The sequence below is a fragment of the Panthera leo genome, chromosome F2, assembly GCF_018350215.1.
Source record: "Panthera leo isolate Ple1 chromosome F2, P.leo_Ple1_pat1.1, whole genome shotgun sequence".
NCBI lineage: Eukaryota > Metazoa > Chordata > Mammalia > Carnivora > Felidae > Panthera > Panthera leo.
Window position 1 is genome coordinate 80183129 of NC_056695.1, and position 17760 is coordinate 80200888.

Genomic DNA, 17760 nt, shown 5'->3' on the forward strand with positions numbered 1-17760 from the left:
AGAAAAGAATGGCACTGGATGAAAATCTGAGACCTCGGTGTACTAGTGAGGTTGGGTATGATTTTGTGAAGCACGTACGTAGACCTACATGTACGTGGTTCTGAGACACACACACGTGTTTGTGCTGCATCTTAAGGTAAAATGTTTCTTCCTGTAAGTCACATGAAAATGTCTTGAATGTCACTGTGTTAGGTGTGTCATAAAGAGCAGAGAGCTGGACTGTATTTGTAATCACACCCTAACAGGTTCTGACCACTCACTCCTAGTCTACTTGACCTTCTGAAGTCTAGTCTGTGATTTCCCTTCACCCTACTTCCCTGTCTTTCTTCCTCCCCTTTTCTTGCCTCCTTTCGATTATGGAGTTTCTCAATACCTACTCACCCACCTACCTGTTACGTTACACAATCTACTTCTAATGTTTTATGGTTGCCCTAATATACAATTTTATTTTTAACATTTTTATATATAATTTTAAAACCCGGCTGACAGAGCCTTAATTCCGATCACCTCTCTTCTGACATACTGGGTTCGACTATCTGGGTTTTACTTTTTTCATATAAAAAATCAGCTTTTACCACTTTATGTGTTTTCAGAGCCAATGCTTATCTGTATCTACCCGATTTTTTTCCTAGCACTCCTTCTTCCAACCGAAACCCTCCTTCAGAGACCATTTTCCTTTCTCCTGAGTGTATTTATAGGAGGTTCCTTTGCTGGTATAGTCTCCGTGGAAAACATCGCTGTCATCCTGCTCTTGAATGGTCACTGAATCTGACAAAAAATACAGGTTGCCGGTGACTTCTTCTCCCCACTTTGCACAGATCACTGCTGTGGAGAACTGTGAATGTGTCCCTGGTTGCTTTAGCATCATCTCTTTGTTTTCCTTTGTACACGACTTGACTATAATCCACCAAAGTGTAGATCTATTTTTTTAACCGTGTTTGGGGTTTTGCATTAATCCTGGTTCTGAGGACTCATGTTATTTGCCAATTCCAGAAAATTCTCAGCCATAATCTCTTTGGGAGTATTTCCTCCTCCTCAGTCTTTTTATCTCCTCCTGGAGCCCCTGTCAGAAATGGGTCTGCCTCCTCAGTTTTCGTGTCGTGCCATTTCCTTTCATATTCTCTACCTGTGCATCTCCCCGTGCTGTCTTTTGGGCAGATTTTCTCAGATCCATGTTTCTGTTGACCAATTTTTCACCTACATCTACCTTGCTATTTTAACCATCCAGTGGTTTCCAGAACTCGAGTTTGGTTCTCTTTCAAACCTACTTGGTTCTCCGTAATAGGCTCCCGTTCCTTACTGACGCCCTAGGTCCTGACTCCTCTGACGTGAGCACCGACAGGCGGCAAGAAGCCTGGCTCTCCCGACACACCCACAGGCATCACCTGTGCCTCCAACCCATCTCCTTGTCTCCTCTTCTCCCCCCGCCGTCCACGCACCTTCACCGATCTTAGTGGCCTCGCTACCACTCAGAGTTAAGGTTACAGTTAAGGCTAGGTTCACTTTAAAAGCCTGCACTGGGAAGTCAGCTAAATTCAACTCAAAGCTGTATCCGGAGCTCTCTCTGCAGGTGGAACTTAAATCGAGTCTGTTACCTATCTCCCCTGTCTTTACCTCCTAAGGTCTGTGGAGAGCTATGAGAAATAAACATTTTACGAACTGCAAATGTACAGACTATAAAGAGCACACGGTGGGCCCGGTGCCAGGCTGCGGCAGCCACTCCCATCAGCATCAGGTTCAGCACTCACTGTGTTCAGTGAAGTTCTACCTCGCCCAGTCTTTGAGGGTTCAGGCTCCACGGAACAGAGTAGTGCCCACTCAACTTTACTTGAAATTAGGCCAAGTAAACTGGCTTAAAAGAACAGAAACAGAGCTTGTCAATTCAGATGCTTGCATTCGACACAACATTTGACCGAGCACTAGGGACATCATGATGATGAAGCACGCCTCCGACGTGTTGGTACAGGAAGGCGACGGAATTATGTTCAATAAAAATACCTGCAGGGATACCTAACTTTTAGGTATTCATAGCTTTTACACACTTATTGGACTGACTGGCTGAATAATGGAGGTCAGATCTTTGCTAGCCATCGATGTAACCCCATCAAACTGCATTATCGTGGGGTATCTTGTTAGCTCGGTTGGTTCTGGCTATTTGAAAAACATGAAAACACAAGGATATTTCTTTGGTAAACTGTAGCTAGGATTAGATTTTTTCCGACTAGAGATTATTAACCTAAACATATTTGTTTTTCGTTTAAAACGTCTCCTCCAAACAACTCAGGTTGTCGGACTGAAAGTGACCGGCCCTGAAGCTCCCCCCTTCCCCCACCCCCCGATCCATAACCGCCTTTACTCCCACAGCAGCATCCACAAAATGAAGTCGCCTGTGGAAGGAGCCCATCTTTGCAAGTTATACTTCTCTCAAATAAAGTGTATTACATGTACAATTTCCTACTAACAAGCTGCTTTGCGTAACAGTGGAAAAAATTACTAGGAGAGAACACAGAGAACTCTTTAATTCACTTTGAATCACGTCCGTTTCGCTCAGGTCCGTCCGAGTCACGAACATCAAACGTGCACCCACTCTTTTTGGGGGAGCTGTGGGTTACCGGGCCCCGTGGAGCAAGCCGTGCCGCCCACCAGGGAGGTGATCAGGTGCACACGAAGTCCTGCTGTACGAGAGGATGCGGACAGGACGGAAAGGAAAAGAACAGGGGGTGGAGTTCTCAGAGCTGAGGCTGACCCAAAACAGTCCCCGACGGGAGAAGCGTGACCGGCCCCAGGCCGTCCCCACAGAGCCCAAAGTCCATAGTGCCACAAAGACAGACTGAACAGAGATCTAGGAGAGGTCGCTGGTTAATTATTACCAGCCAGTTTTATTTCGACAGGAGTCGTGATTACAAGCAGTATGAAAATTAAGCAAAGACATTCACCCTCTCGTGTGTGATTTAATATGCAAAACAAATCAAGCGTGAGTCACACCAAAGTAGGGACGCGATCTTACTTCCACTCCTCTGGTGGGTGTGCAAGTTCATACTTCTCCCTCACATTGGAGACACCCATATCCAAATGGAGCCAGTGAACCTCCTCTGACCGCAGGTGACTGAGGCGAAATCCATAGCAGGCCACGTGCTTTACTTTGTGACTGTCCACTATCTTCTGAATGATGCCCTAAAACATACCCCCCACAAAAACGACTGTTATAAACAAAAAAAAAACTGTAGGCTAAAAATTAATGCAATGTTCATTTGTTTTAGTTAGTTATCAGAAATCTTTGGTAAAAGAGTATCAAGTTAAATAAGTCATTTAATTTTTCTTAGGAATCTTGTTTCTCAAATAGTATTTTTATGAACAAGGAAAGTTTTGAAAAAACACAAAAAGAGACTCTTCCATTTTCTTCAGTGATAAACAAGGCATGGAAACTTAAAATACATTTCTGCAGCTCTAGCTCTGCCCCCCCGCCCCCAAACCTGACAATGTGTCCCAGCCACCCTCTGGGTGTGACTGCTGATAACTAGGCCCGAGGACGGGTTCCACTTTCTGAGCCCAGGATGGCATACTGCTCTAGACCCGATGCAACCTAATGTCATTTCTTAAGAAACACATTTAAGGACGTATGACGAAGGCCACATTTCTGACAATACCGATGATATCTGTGAAGTTATTCAAAATTGGGCCTACCCAATCTGCTACCAACCTCTCAAAGAGCCCCTGAAACCTAACACTCCATGACTTCAGACAGGAAGGCTGCCCAAAGATGAAGCTTATCCTAAACTAGGGAAAGGGAGGGGGCAGCCCGAGTCTTGCCCTGTACCCGCACAGTGTGGAAGTCCACGTGTACACGTTTGAACACGGACGGCACGCGTGGGAACGTAACAGAGGCCATGTGCTGCCCCCACACGAGGGTGTGCTAATCACAGCCCATTGCAATCCTCTCAGTGCTCCAGGCCACTCACAGTTAATGTTGAATGATGCCGACATTAACGTGAAAATCACCGGTCGAGAAAATCAGCATGGTTTTTAAAGACTAGCAATTAATGGAAGGTATCACACTACTTACAACATGAGACATATCTTCAAAGTTCCTACACACACTAAGCGTTTCTATATTAAAGCACGATGCTGTTGACAATACAAATAAGGATGTTCCTATCCCTACTCACGAGAAGACAATTAACACACACTATATGCAAAACCCATCAAGGACGCAGTGCGTCCACACTAAAGGCAACAGGTGGCACCTGTCCGTGGCCAGGCTCCCGGGAGAAGGTTGTGTATCAGGCACGGGAGAATGGTAGGGAGGAGGAAACGTGTCATCGGGGAGAAAGCATGGACAGAGGCCTGGGCTGGAGGTCGCTCCATAAAGAAGACACGCTCTCTGGGGACAGGAAGACCCGGTGCAGCCTAAAGAACTCTGGGCAAAACTGCAAGGGGCATAAATGTCCTTCTTGGCTTTCGGATTCAAGGCCTGGGGTTTGTGATGGGGCCACCGTGAAGGACGCTGCCGCCTGTGCTGCCAGGGGCGCCCAGCCAAGGGGGCAGCAGGAGCCGAAATCCAGCCGGCCCTCTAGTCGGCACATCTTGCGCTCAGGGGTGGGACATCGGCTTCCAGTAGTTCTCTCAGAGGCAACTTCTTCAGCTTCCCCTTGCCGACACGCAAGTCCCTGCTGCACAGGACGGGAGCTGGCGCCTCTTTCAAATTCCCACAAAGGCGCTCTGTGCCCCGGTCCCGACTCTGCCCATCTGCTACCAAGGGCACAGCGACACCAGCTGCCCTCCTCTAAGGCTCAGGTTTAGCACGTCCTCTCGTTAGTCCGCGGCAGCTCGCTGCTACCAGATTCCAGAGCCACTGCTCTCCTGTCAGGGCCCTGGTGCAGGTCCCTCTCTGTTCCCAACCATCTGTCTCGGCAGGTCTATCCTTCCCCTCCAGACACACGCCGGTTCCTACCGCTGTTTGTGCCATCAACCCCGGGGAGAGATCCCGCCCTCCCTGGGTGCCTTCCCTGATGAGCCCCAGCAAAGGTTACCCTGGCGACCTATCAGGGAACAGGGCACCCAGGCACCCACCTGCAGAGAGGCCAGCGTGGACACACCGAGTCCAGAACCGTGGAGCCCAGGGCACAAGCCGGCTCCCAATCTGGAGTTTTACGGGACAGACGCAATTTCAGCCCATTCACTCGATCACACTACCTGAAGACACCCAGAATGACTTCCGGTTTGCTTCTGTGTAACGAGGAGCTCCCATCCCGTAGGGAGCTCCCACCCTAAACAAGTTGTAGCCTTCACTTTCCACTAAGAAAATTAAAAGCAATAAACACACAGACACTTCCCTCTATTTCATGTTTTGCTTTTTTATTATGCTCCCATATTGTGTTCTATCCTATTTCTCTAGAACTCCTGTAAATCTCATCGCGGACTCAGTCTGAATGGCAGCCAAGGTTAGGAATATAAAAGGACTTACACATTTGATGCTCAGTACCTACACTCAGTAACTTAATTTTGAGAACCAAACATGTGGTTCTGGATAACTGAAAAACAACTTTTAGAACTAAACATTTAGTAAGGAATGCACAGTCAGAAAAACCTACCCTGCTACCATATGGAAATGTATGCATATATTATTTCTGGAAAACGTGTATTTAGAAAAGTGACTGTCTCAAGGGAGATAACAGGACAAGGATTTATAATATACCCCTAACGGCAGCTGAATTAAATTTAAATTCCTCATCCTGACTTTGATGTTCCACGACAATCCTATCCACACTTCACTACTTTGAAAAGGCCGTTGGCTCATCGGTATCCTATCCCAGAACTTGGAAATACGTAATGTTCCTGATTAATCCTCACATTAGATATTCACAGGAAAAGAATTCTTCTTAAGGATGAAAATAAAAGAAGCCAGTGTCTGTATTGTGCTTCTATCTTATCAGGAACATACAGCACTCAGCAGACAGAGCCATTCTACTCCTGGTGGGTAGTTCTTGTGGGTTCCCCAGCTCTGGGGGGGCCAGGGGGAGTGGACATGCAAACAATACTGCTGTGAACGTGCTTGAAGCTGGCATCACACACGTGCAGAAACAACACCCAGAAACAGACGCCCTGGGTCAAAAGCTACGAAACGTGTGACATCTGGTAAGTACGGCCAAACCGTCAACCAGTGAAACTATATCAATTGGCACATGACATTAGAGACTGTCCTTCACCTCATGCCAATGCTGGATGAAATCAATCTTGAGTGTTTATCAGTGTGATGGACCACAAGAGGTGGGGGACATTTCACTGTTGTCCTTGATTACACACTAGTGAGATGAGTCTGTGGTTTCGTTTCTAAAAGTTCTTTTTACGATTTTGCCGGGTTCAACTTGGTCACCTACCTATCTTTTGGACAGTGTTCTGGAAAGAAGCAATGACCTTTCCACTGGTCGAAAGAAGTCCTGCAGACCTTTCCTTCGTATTCATTCGCTCATGAATGTTCGTTTCCTCCCTGGGTCAGTGAGCATGTGTGCACCTAGTCCGCGTGGCAGCAGCACTACAACGATGGATACGACAGAACCCTTGCCTCCAAAGCCGTAGTCTAGGAGGGAGGTGCTGGACACACGCGTGAGAGTGGCCTGTCCAGTGTGCGGGGAACTGTCTACGTGTCTAGCTGTCTCCCCACTGTCACTTGCAAGGCCTCTATCACGAGAGGAGAGATCTAAAGCCACACACACTGTTCTTAACAGCGCACTTCTCTCCACTTCCTGCCAGGAGTCACCAAGTGCAACCATCACTGCTGATTTGTTTGTTACAATGCAGTTATTTTTCTGTGTCTCTCTTTCAGACGCTCTTTACCTCAAGGAAACCAACTGTTCGCTGTGCTCTGTCCTCTGATCCCACCCGCACGGGAGGAGCCTCACTGTCATTCAGTTACCGCAAACAAGGTGCGGAGATCCGAATCCTGCTCTCCAACAGCACTGCCTTCCTCCTGTCGGTTCAGCGCTCACCCAGAAGTCGGCCCCAAAGTCCCCCGAGACAAAGCACACCTGTGCCCATCTGTTCCCTACTACTGCCATAACAACAACCACAAACTTCCGAGCTTAAGATAGCACAAATGCTAGCTTCTCAGTCCTGTAAAATCCTAAGTCCGAAATGGGAATCCCTGGGCTAAAATCAAGGTGTCAGCAGGGATGCACTGCTTTCTGGAAGCTCCAGGCTGGCCTCGTCCAGCTGCTAGAGGCCCCTCTGTGCATGTTCAAAGCCAGCAGGGTTGCGTCCAACCCTTTTACTGCAGCCCCCTCCCTCTGACCACAGCCAAAAAAGGTCTGCAGCTCATAATCTCCCCATCTCAAGGTCCTTAGTGTGGGTCACATCTTCCAAGTCCATTCTGCCATGGAAGCTCCCATATGCCCAGGTTCTGGGGATTAGGACATGGATACCTTTTGGGGCTATTATTCTGCCCACCACAATCACCATCTCTAAGGTTCCGTGACAGAGAATTCTTTCTCGTGCTCTTGCCGTCTCATACTCTTCTTTACGTTGCTTCTGACTCTGTTTCTTTCTTATGGTTTTTCTTTCTAGTTTCTTCCTAGATGATACTATTCCATTAAAGAAATGTTCACGTTTTAAATACATATTCACCTGATCCTCTATCAGAGAAAGTTGACATTTGAGACACACACGAAGCATCAGTGACGACACTTGACAATAAACACTGGAGACCACAGGACTACTGCACATAGAGCCCTTCCGGCAACCATCTGTGGCTGAGCTCAGGGAAGACGGCCTACAGGGCGCCTTCCCCACAGCCGCTGGCGTTCTGAGCACAGCGCAGTGGCTCACAGAGCTCGTAACTGCTGCCGACTCACAGAATCCCAAACTGTCCCTGTGCTTTCCACTCTGATCAGAAAGCTAATTTTAAATTGATCAGAATGGGGGCGCCTGGGTGGCTCAGTCGGTCGAGCATCCAACTTCGGCTCAGGTCACGATCTCGCGGTTCGTGGGTTCAAGCCCCGCGTTGGGCTCTGTGCTGATGGCTCGGAGCCTGGAGCCTGCTTCTGATTCTGTGTCTCCCTCTCTCTCTGCCCCTCCCCCACTCAGGCTCTGTCTCTCTCTTTCTCTCTCTCAAAAGTAAATAAACGTTAAAAAAAATTGATCAGAATATTTCTACCATTATTCTTCCCACTACCAGTGTGGTTACAATAATTAGTCCTACTCCAACCAAGGATATTCCGCATTTAGCAAAGTACAGGGCTGAGTTTATTGCGTTTGTTTACTCTTGCAGATTCAGGTAACTGAGTGGCTCAGGACGAGTACTGGGACCTCAGAGTGTGCTAGGTAGCTAGAAAAGTGCACTGAGCCCTTTAGTCAACTTTAAGACCCTCTGCACATAACAACAATATTGTCCAACAATTCAGTCGCTACTTAATCTGTACTTGCCTAGATTTGGTGTCTGGGTACAAAATGCCTTGTTGCAGGCCCTGTGATTTAAAGAAAATAGTAATAAGGTAGGAATGAAGGTTTGCTAGAGGTATCAGTAAGGCTAGGTATGGTTTTGGATGGGTGTAATCTCTCAGTTTCTTTCATGGTTATTGGTCCACTACTTTCTACTCCTGCCACCAGTTTTCCTAACTTTATTTCTGTCAGAAGTACTCCATTTCACCTAGGATTTCATGTAGTCATTCAAAAAGGAATCCATCAAGTACCTGCTGTGTGCCCACTAGGCCCTGCTGAAGACACAGGTGATGAGACCACGGAGCAGTAAGACCCCGGGCTTACAGTCTAGGGGAAGAAAACAGAATAAGAGAGCAAACAAATCAAGAAACAAGACAATCTCAGTAAGGAGAAAGCATGTGAAGAAAACAACAAAACAGGTGACGGGCAATGGAAAAGGTGGAGGAGAGGGAGCATTCTTGAGCTGGGAGACAGAGTGAGGACAGTCACTGGAAGTAAGGTAAGAACGGGTAACAAGGAGCCAGATCCCGTAGGCCCTTGTATGGCCTACACTGAAGGAATCTGGCCTTCCTCTGAGAGAAATGGGGAGCTGCTGGAGGTTTTGAGCAAATTACTGATTAGAAGACAGGCCTGTTAGAGAAACAGTCCGGGAAGCAGAAAGTCAAAGGGAATGAGCTGGAGGACAGAAGGCCATGGGGCAGAACAGGGAGAGGGAAGAGTCAGAGGCTTTTAAAGGACCTGAACGTTCACCCTAAATGAGACAGGAAGCCCAGGGAAGGTTCCGTGCAGGACTGACGTGCCCTGGCTTTCATTTCAATGGGATCACCTGGCTGCTGGCTCATGAACAGACTGAGGGGGCCCCAGGGGACGGCGGGGTGTCGGGAGGCCATGTGGCGACGCACATGGAAACAGTGGTGGCTCTAGGAAGACGTGCAGTAGACGCCATAGGAACTGGGCGGATCCTGGGTGTCTTCGGGAAAACGTGTGGACAGAAGTAGCTAACATTCTGGACGTCAGGTGTAAGCAAAGGAGGAATAACAGATGATTCCAAGGGACCCAAGTCACTGAAGGAAGGGGAGCCCCTAGACGGACTCATGGATGGTTCTCTTGGAGTCAGAAGCATGAAGATGGAGGACAGGGGCACACGCAGCCGGGTGGCACTCAGGTCCTAAGGTCAGAGGGAGAGCAGTCAGAACGGGGCATGGGGGTGGGAAAGGCAGAGCTGGTTAAACCCTGGTCAAGGCCTGAAGAGACTATGAAAACGCAGGGGAGGAGCAAGGGGGCGGCGTGCAGGCCGCCGCCCACGTCCCTGCAGCACTTTTTCCCGGGCTCACGGGTCTTCATGCCCCGTTATGTCTCCTGACTGTCTCCTCAAAGACAGCCTGTGGTATCAACGCTCCCTTCATTCCACGTCTTCACGATCGGTGCTTCGTCCGGAAAACTTCCGAGGTACGAGTCCCCTCCCTGCGCCCTCAGAAGATGCTGTTCCAGTGCCGTCCTGCATCCAGCATTGCTGATGAAAAGTCTGCTGTTAAGTGTCATTCTTTTCTCCAAGTAGGGGACTCCTCTGGTAGGATATGGAATTTTCTACACACCCTTATCATCCTGACATACCACTACAATGTTTCTAGATGACCAATCTTATTCAATACAGGCCAGCATGGATTAACCTTGACTCTTCTGGGCTGACCCCACACTGAGCTCCAGAGTCGCCTGGAACATGCTCTTGGCACAGAGCCCAAACTACGGCCAAGGTAAGCGACGTCTGCACCCGTGGGCTGCTGGTTATGCGGGGGTGGGATGCATCAGCCCGCCAGCACCGTTCAGTGACCATGACTGGGCTATGACTGGCACTTGACTTTGGTGGTGCCTGAGGCTGATGATGCAGACAGAGCGCACCCACACGCCCGTCTCACAGACTCCCCACAAGGAGGCTCTGGCCTCCTCACACTCAGGTGCTGCCACAGGGGCTGGGGACGGCCTGGTTGTGTCCCAGGCCCCGAGGCCTGCCCCCGAGGCCTGCAAGGGCCTCCAAAAAGGAGCCTCTACTGTTGCTGCTCTGTACTCTGCCTATAACTTGATGGGCTCCTACGGGTCCTGTCAACAACCAAACATGTAAACTAATTAAAGTGTAATTAGCACATACATGTAAAAGGAGTAAAATGTATTAACTGCAGCATGAGAAATAATGACTTATGATAAGAATCCAGGATTTTCCTGGTAAAAATAAATCTTTCAACTCCTCCAAAGGTGGTGTTCTTCTGAGTCAAGCAGTCTGTCTGATAATCACTTCCTACAGAGCACAACCGTCTAGCAGAAATACAATGCAAGCTCCCTAAGTTATTTTTCAATGTTTAAAAAAAAGGTAAAAGAGATGGGTTGTTGCAATTTTACTATTTGTATTTTATTGAACCTACTGGGTCAAGAACATTATCCTTTCAACAGGCAGTCATAACAGATTACTGATGAGATACTTTACATTCTTTTTTCATACTAAATCTTTGAAATCTTGCAGTTTCTACTTCCAGAACACCAGCTCAGACTAGCTACATTCAAGTGTTCGATTGCTGTAGACGTCTAGTGTATCAGGCAGTGCAGCAACAGAGGGTCTGAAGCTAATTATTCGGTTACTTCGGACCACAGTGAGCTGTCTTTTCAGAAAATGGATGGTCTGGCTTCCTCTTTGCTACCATCATTAAATGGTCTCTTGGCTTCTGCCAAGTGCCTACACTTCCACTCCTAACTCACGCCCCCACCGCATTTCTGTTGTCGGTCATCAGGCTTCAAATGCTGCCATGTTCCTTCCACTGCACTCCTGCCTAGCAATATATGCCAGTCCCTTTATAACGGTCCTCCGTCTGGTGCTTCTCGGGGAGAAAGATGCCATAGGCACGTTCTGCAGCACTATGTTTTTCGCTTGTGCAAATCCACCAATCAACTAATAACTCTGCATTTTCAAAAGTTACAGCCTTAAATAAAAGTGGGTTATGAATAATAGCCACCTTCCATCACAGGAAAGGCTGCAGTGAACCAATGCCAGTTGAGATTTCTTCGCCTCAAGTTGAAAATCATCAACTAATGAGAGTTATTAAATTTCAAAACATTTATCACCTACTAAGAAATAAAACAACCTGGTTTTCAGTCACATGGATTTGCCTGCACTGATCTTCATAAAAGTTCAACAAATATGTTCTCATAACTTAGGTATGTGAATCTGGTTTAAATTTTTCTTCACAATATAAACGTTTTGATGTCTGGTAAATTTGTAACATTGGCTAAAGGCTTGACATGTGCCCAGTGATCACTGGTTCTCTCCTTGATCTTAATCCTCTTGTGTGCAGTACATTTGATACTAAAATACCTCTGTCATGGAGCCCTTCCAAGGTACGTTTTCAGATATAACCCATCTTGAACATTTGCTAAATGTCTGGTCAAATTCACATCTCTGAAAGGCTCCCCTCCTGTACAAATGCTGTGAAGTTTACTAATAAGGCTGATGGAATGCTTTAAGAAACGTCCTCATTCACCATAACTGAAATTCACAAAGACTAGAATGCCTACTAAGAGCCTTCTCATAAAAGTTACATTTGTGTGCTTTCTCTCCAGTATGAATAGTGCTATTAAGGTAGAACACTGGCTGCCAGACTTCCTACCAAGTGACTGTGTTTACAAGCTTAAATGTAAAACAAAACTATAGGAAAACTAGAAAAAGCCATCAAGCTTCATAAGAAGTTTGTTAACAAGAGACTATTTTAGTTCAATTATCGCACATGAATAGATGTTAATACATATTTAAATACTGAACGAATTCTTCTCCTCTGAATAATTAGTCCATTTGAATAGTCAGTATTGCAATGTTACAGAGGTAACAGAAAATTACATAGAATTCAAATGTAGTACTATACCCTTAAATCTAAATTCTACCAATTCCTTTAACTTGCTTAAAAATAGTTCATGCATATAAGTTAAAGAGTAGAAAATTAATTGGCTTCATTATTACGAAAAGATAGGGGAGAAAAAAGGTCTATCTGTTCATCCTGGCCCTGGACACCGTCCCCCTTAACGACGGACAGGGAGTAAGTTGAGGGGAAGGAAGGAGGAGAAGGGTTCTGTAACACTTGGCCCAAGCGAGCACTTCCTGAAAATCGACGTCCTGGACTCAGTGTTCTGCAATCACAGTGCTACCCTCTCGGTCCTCCCTGTCGGCACCCTCTGCCTCCGAAGGCGCCTCTCCCTGTTCTCGCCCACGGTGCTCTGCTCACTGACGCCCACGCTACCTCCTACGCTCAGCTACACACAGGCTTCCTCGCCCTAGGGGCCCTGGGAAGTGCACCCCACACGGGACAGCAACCGAGGCCGTGGGTGTCTCCCCAGTAGGATGTAAGCTGTACAAGCAGGGGCCCTTTCGATCCCAGAGCTGTGACAAGGGTCCGGTCTGTAGAACCTATCAGTTTTCAAAGAGTCTATCCTATTTTGAGTCATGCAGATACCTTCAAGATTCACCTTCTAGGAAATAATTTATTTCCTAAGTATTAGAGCTTATTTTCATTGCTTTGTTCTCTTATATCCTGACGAGTTAAGAAAAAAAAAAAATAGAGAAAAATGCCACGTCAATGGCATTATATGAATAATATATGGTTCAGTTATTACGTTCCTACGAAATTTTACAATTAAAACTCTGGTCACATATTAACTGCATAAATATTATAAAGAAAAAGGTAACATCTCTGTAATGTGAGAAAAAAATTTTTTATCTTTTTTTTTGGTATGTGCCGTTAACGCCTGTGCCTATCTAACCTGCCATTTACACGGAGGATGTGTTCTAGGAAGACGCACTTACCCTGACATCAGTAGCATCTCCGTGCCTGATAATACTGGCCCAAGTGGCTGGCTCACTGCTGTTCTCAAAATAATGAAAGACCTTCAACACTCGCTCCATTGCCCCGGGGGAACGTTCCACTCCGGTACCCAGATGGGTCTTGGTACTCGAATTCGGGGTGTGATTCAAGTTTGGGTCAAGGTAAGCAGCTGCCATTATTTTGCTTGGTGCTATGTATCTGTCATAATCTGCAAGAGAAAAAGAATCATCAGCGTACAATTCTTGAGACCTAGTAAAATGTGGTTAAAATCAATGAAAACGTGATATGCTGATCCTTACGTTAACAACACCGTTCTCCGTTCTTCCCCTGTGGTGTGTTATATGCCCGAGGTGAGCGTCAGGAGAACGGAGGCCTGGTCTACCAAAATAATCATTGTATTCACCCACACCCAGGGCACTACCTAATTCACAGTGGCAGAATAAATATCTGTTAAATTTGTATTAACAGATTAAAAGGCCAGGGGTCCTAGTTCAGCTCTGTCAAAAATTCACTGTGTTATCTATAAACAGGTTAAGTTTCTACCTATAACGGTTAAGTTACCCTGCTTACAGATAACACGTTTGTAAATGTATCATCTTTTTAAAATCACAGCCTTTAAATCTGTGGGAAAATCTCATAAGAAAGCCAAATATGTTAATTTTACTGCCTACTTTTGAAACCTTTTATGTGAGATACAAGTTCTTTCTTCATACGATAAAAATTCAACAAGAAGTCACTACATGTACTAGGCACTGGTGATGAAAACCCCTCGGTCAAAGCCAGGTTGTCCCGTGTTAGCCAGTCCCTCAGCAGGAGAGTCAGACAGGTCACAACTGAGAACAAAACTAAACCAGAAAGTAAACAAATAAATGTCTGCTGGTGTGACGGGAGGACTTCCATTTGAATGTGAGGGAATAGCTTGGCCAAGACTAACACTCCCACTGAGAAAACTCAGATAAGTCACATTAAAAACCAGCCCAAACAATAGCTGGGAGTCTGAGACACTGTGAGGCAACCAGGACAGCAGGGGACACAGATGGAGACATGAAGAGATGACTTATCAAAGGGCATATGCCAATTCTGGGCCTTCAAGAGCGTGAAGATCAACAAAGAGCCACGGATGGGAGAAACCAGCCGGGCTTTTGACAGTGAGAGACCCAGTTATGAGCACGGGGCCCCCAGGACTCTGGTGAGCAGGACAGAGTGGAGAACTGAGTCACACACTTTGCTAGTTGTCCCCTAAGACAGTCACCAGTCCCGAAACTAAGCCCAGAGGGAGCTGGCAGCAGCTGAGCGAAGCTGAAGGTCGGCAGCAGGGGCCAGGAGTCTACCCGGTTATCCCCTCCCAACCTCGGTCCGGTACAGAGGACATGACCAGCATGACCAGTAACGTCAGTCTAACCAGCAGAAAGCACTACGCCCCAGCACAGCTCACCTCTGCACGGGGAGTACCCACTAAATACGCACGTGAGGCATGCGCTAAAACTGACCCCATGCCAGGTGAAAGAGTAAGGTTCAAGAAATACCAAAGGACTAAATTATTCAGAGTATATTCCGTGGCTAGCATTAAGCTCGACAACAACAAAATAACTATAAAATCCCCGATTGACTGGAAATGAAGCAATGTATTTCAAGTAACCCATTAGCCAAAGAGGAATCAAAGTATTTTGAATTCAAGGCTACAATTAAAAGAAAGATCAACACTACGTGTGGACAGAGCTGTGCTTAGATTAAAATCTATGCTTTTTCTTTTTCTTTTTAAGAGTTTTATTTTTCAGTAATCTCTACACCCAATATGGGGCTTGAACTCACAACCCTGAGATCAAGAGTCACATGCTCTACCAATTGAGCCACTCAGGCACCCCTAAAACCTATACTTTTAAATGCATATATCAGAAATGAAGACTGGAAATTAAGTACTTAAATCCATATCTCACAATACAATTTAGAAGTCAAACAAAATCAAGGTTGTTTTGAAAATAAATAAATAAATAACGCAACTGACAGCATTCAACAAGCCTGATCAAGGGAAGGAGAGAAGGAGAAAACTAACAATACTGATGATGAAGCACAACAGAAGGAGGAGGTCGAGAGTAAGAGGTAATAACACAGTACGAGATATTAGGAAGAGAGTACCGTGAACGACTTCATGCCATGGAATACGAGAGTCGAGACGCACGCACAGCTCTTTGCAAAGTGCAGCTCAAGCCGTAGAAAGGGCTGCGGTACAAACCCCAAAACAGAAATACAAAGTCTAAATAGACCTATTCCGTTAAAAATGGTCAACCTGTGATTAAAATTCTTCCCACAAAGGAATATTTGAATTCTTCCAACAAGTTAAGGAAGAAGAATATTAATCTTACACAACTTCTTCCACTGAACAAATAGGGAACATATCCCAAGCTATTTTATGAGACCAGCAAAACAGTGATAGAAAACCAGACAAGGACAATAAGGGAAAGGGCACAACTCAGTCTCACTTATAAACACAGGTGCAAAAATCTTAACAAAATATTAGCAAATTTAAGCATTCCATATTTAAACATAGCATATTATGACCCAAAGGGATTCATTAAAGGGATACAAAGGTGGTTTAATATTCATTGTTAACAACAGCAAAAGCTGGAAGCGGACAGACAATCTGTGGTCCAGCCAGACAATGGAGTGTTATTCAGGGCTAAAGAGAAGTGAGCTACCAAACCATGAAAAGACTTGGAGGGACCTTAAATGCATATTACCAGTGACAGAAGCCGATCATACTGTACGATTCCAACTACATGCCAACCACAGAGACAGTAAAATGGTCAGTGGATGCAGAGCCGGGGGGGGACAGGGATGAACAGGCAGAACACAGACAATTTTCAGGGCAGGGAGAAGAGTATGACTGTATACCGACCGATACCTGTCATGACACACCTGTCCAAACTCACATCATTACGCCACCAAGAGGAAACCCTAAGGTAAATTATGGACTCTGGGTGATCCTGATGCGTCCGTGTAGGCTTGTCCACTGTAACACATGTACCACTCTGGGGGCGGGGGGGGATGGTGGTAACGTGGGAAGCTATGCACGTACCAGGGCAAGGGGCACACGGGAACTCTCTGTACCTTCCCCTCGACTCTGTCGCAGACCTAAAACTCCTCTTAAAAAACGGTCTTAATTTTTTAAAAAGGCAATCAATTAATTCATCATATTTCAGAAATGAGAAGAACCATAGTTGTCTTAACATATGCAGAAAAAAACATCTGGAAAGTTTACTCATGATAAAAACCACTCATGATAAAAACTCTTAGCAAAGTAAGAAAAGAAAGAAACTTCCTTGATCTGATGGAGAGTATCTGCATTAAAAAATGAAATACTGGCGGAAAAGAGCCCCCTGCCGGGCCTCCACAAATAGAGCAAGGCCACGGCCGCCCACCACACCGCTTCTGACTGACATCATTCTGGAAGTCCTATTAGCCAGGTTCCATGGGCAAAAAGGGAAGTTAAACACCGGGTGAGAAGCAAGGAATAAAAGTATCACTATTCACAGACTGCATGATTATGTATGAAAAAAATCTGTAAGAACATACAGAGAAACTACTGGAATTAATGAATGACTATAGCAAGGTTGCTGGACAATCCAACAAAATCAACTACACTTCGGATTGCTAGAGCAATGTCTTTTGCTCCCCAAACTAGACAGTAAGGATGACGAAACACAGTACCAACTGATTCCTGGGAGGAAACACTACATCTCCAGAGTGCTCAGAAGAGCTGACATTCTAGCGATGAAAATCACTACTCCTAATACTCAGTGTGTCAAGGGAGAAGAAGCCACACCAAAAACACTACACAAATATACTCCTATGGCCCCAAATCAATAGCAAAATCCTTCGTAAGTCCTTAAGGAGTCGGCCAAAACATTTTTAAAAAGAGAAACCATTGCTCTATGACCTGAGCAAAGCACTTCACGACAATGTGATTTTGTTTTACAGTTTAGTTCTTTCATCTGTTTGTCAAAAATCCTATTTGTGCTGTAAAGTCTCAAATTGGCAATACTTCCACCATCGAGCCTTCCATGACTCTTCTAGACAGTTCTGTATCAGATTGTGTGAACCACCACCCACCTCCCCTACTGGTGGCATTCATGTTTGTCTTTTTGTGGGTCTTGAGGATTCTGAGATCTTGGCATCGAGGCCACCTCTCTGGCGGTCACAAAACCACAAAAAGTCACAAGACTTTGGTTTAGTCAGCGTGAGGGATGGTCTCCACCGTGGAATGAGAAGTCCCAAGAGAGGCTTTTGGCGACACTGACTATTCTGTTTCCCACAACTGACAATTCCCTGTGTTGTCTGTGCTCCCGTATCTGTTTCTCACCCGCGGCTAAAGCTGTACAGCCGGGGCTGCCGGTCTCTGCGTCTCCAAATGAAAAAAGCCCTCACCAAGTCAGCACAGAGACGCACACCCTGCGGGGTTCGGCAACCA

At 46.0% G+C, this 17760-nt stretch overlaps 1 protein-coding gene across 11 annotated transcripts in view; it reads right to left on the reverse strand.

The window, feature by feature from the left end:
* PTK2 (protein tyrosine kinase 2) overlaps positions 1 to 17760 on the reverse strand; it is a 257636-nt gene that overhangs the window by 154925 nt on the left and 84951 nt on the right. For 10 of the 11 annotated variants that reach the window (XM_042924271.1, XM_042924268.1, XM_042924270.1 and 7 more), the window contains 2 exons: positions 13274 to 13500; positions 3008 to 3174 (listed from right to left, as the gene is read on the reverse strand). In XM_042924271.1, coding sequence (XP_042780205.1) covers positions 3008 to 3174; positions 13274 to 13468 — 362 coding nt within the window. In that variant the 5' untranslated portion in view covers positions 13469 to 13500. Of the gene's footprint in view, positions 1 to 3007; positions 3175 to 13273; positions 13501 to 17760 lie in introns of those variants that run through there. The other variant, XM_042924273.1, reaches the window with a different exon arrangement.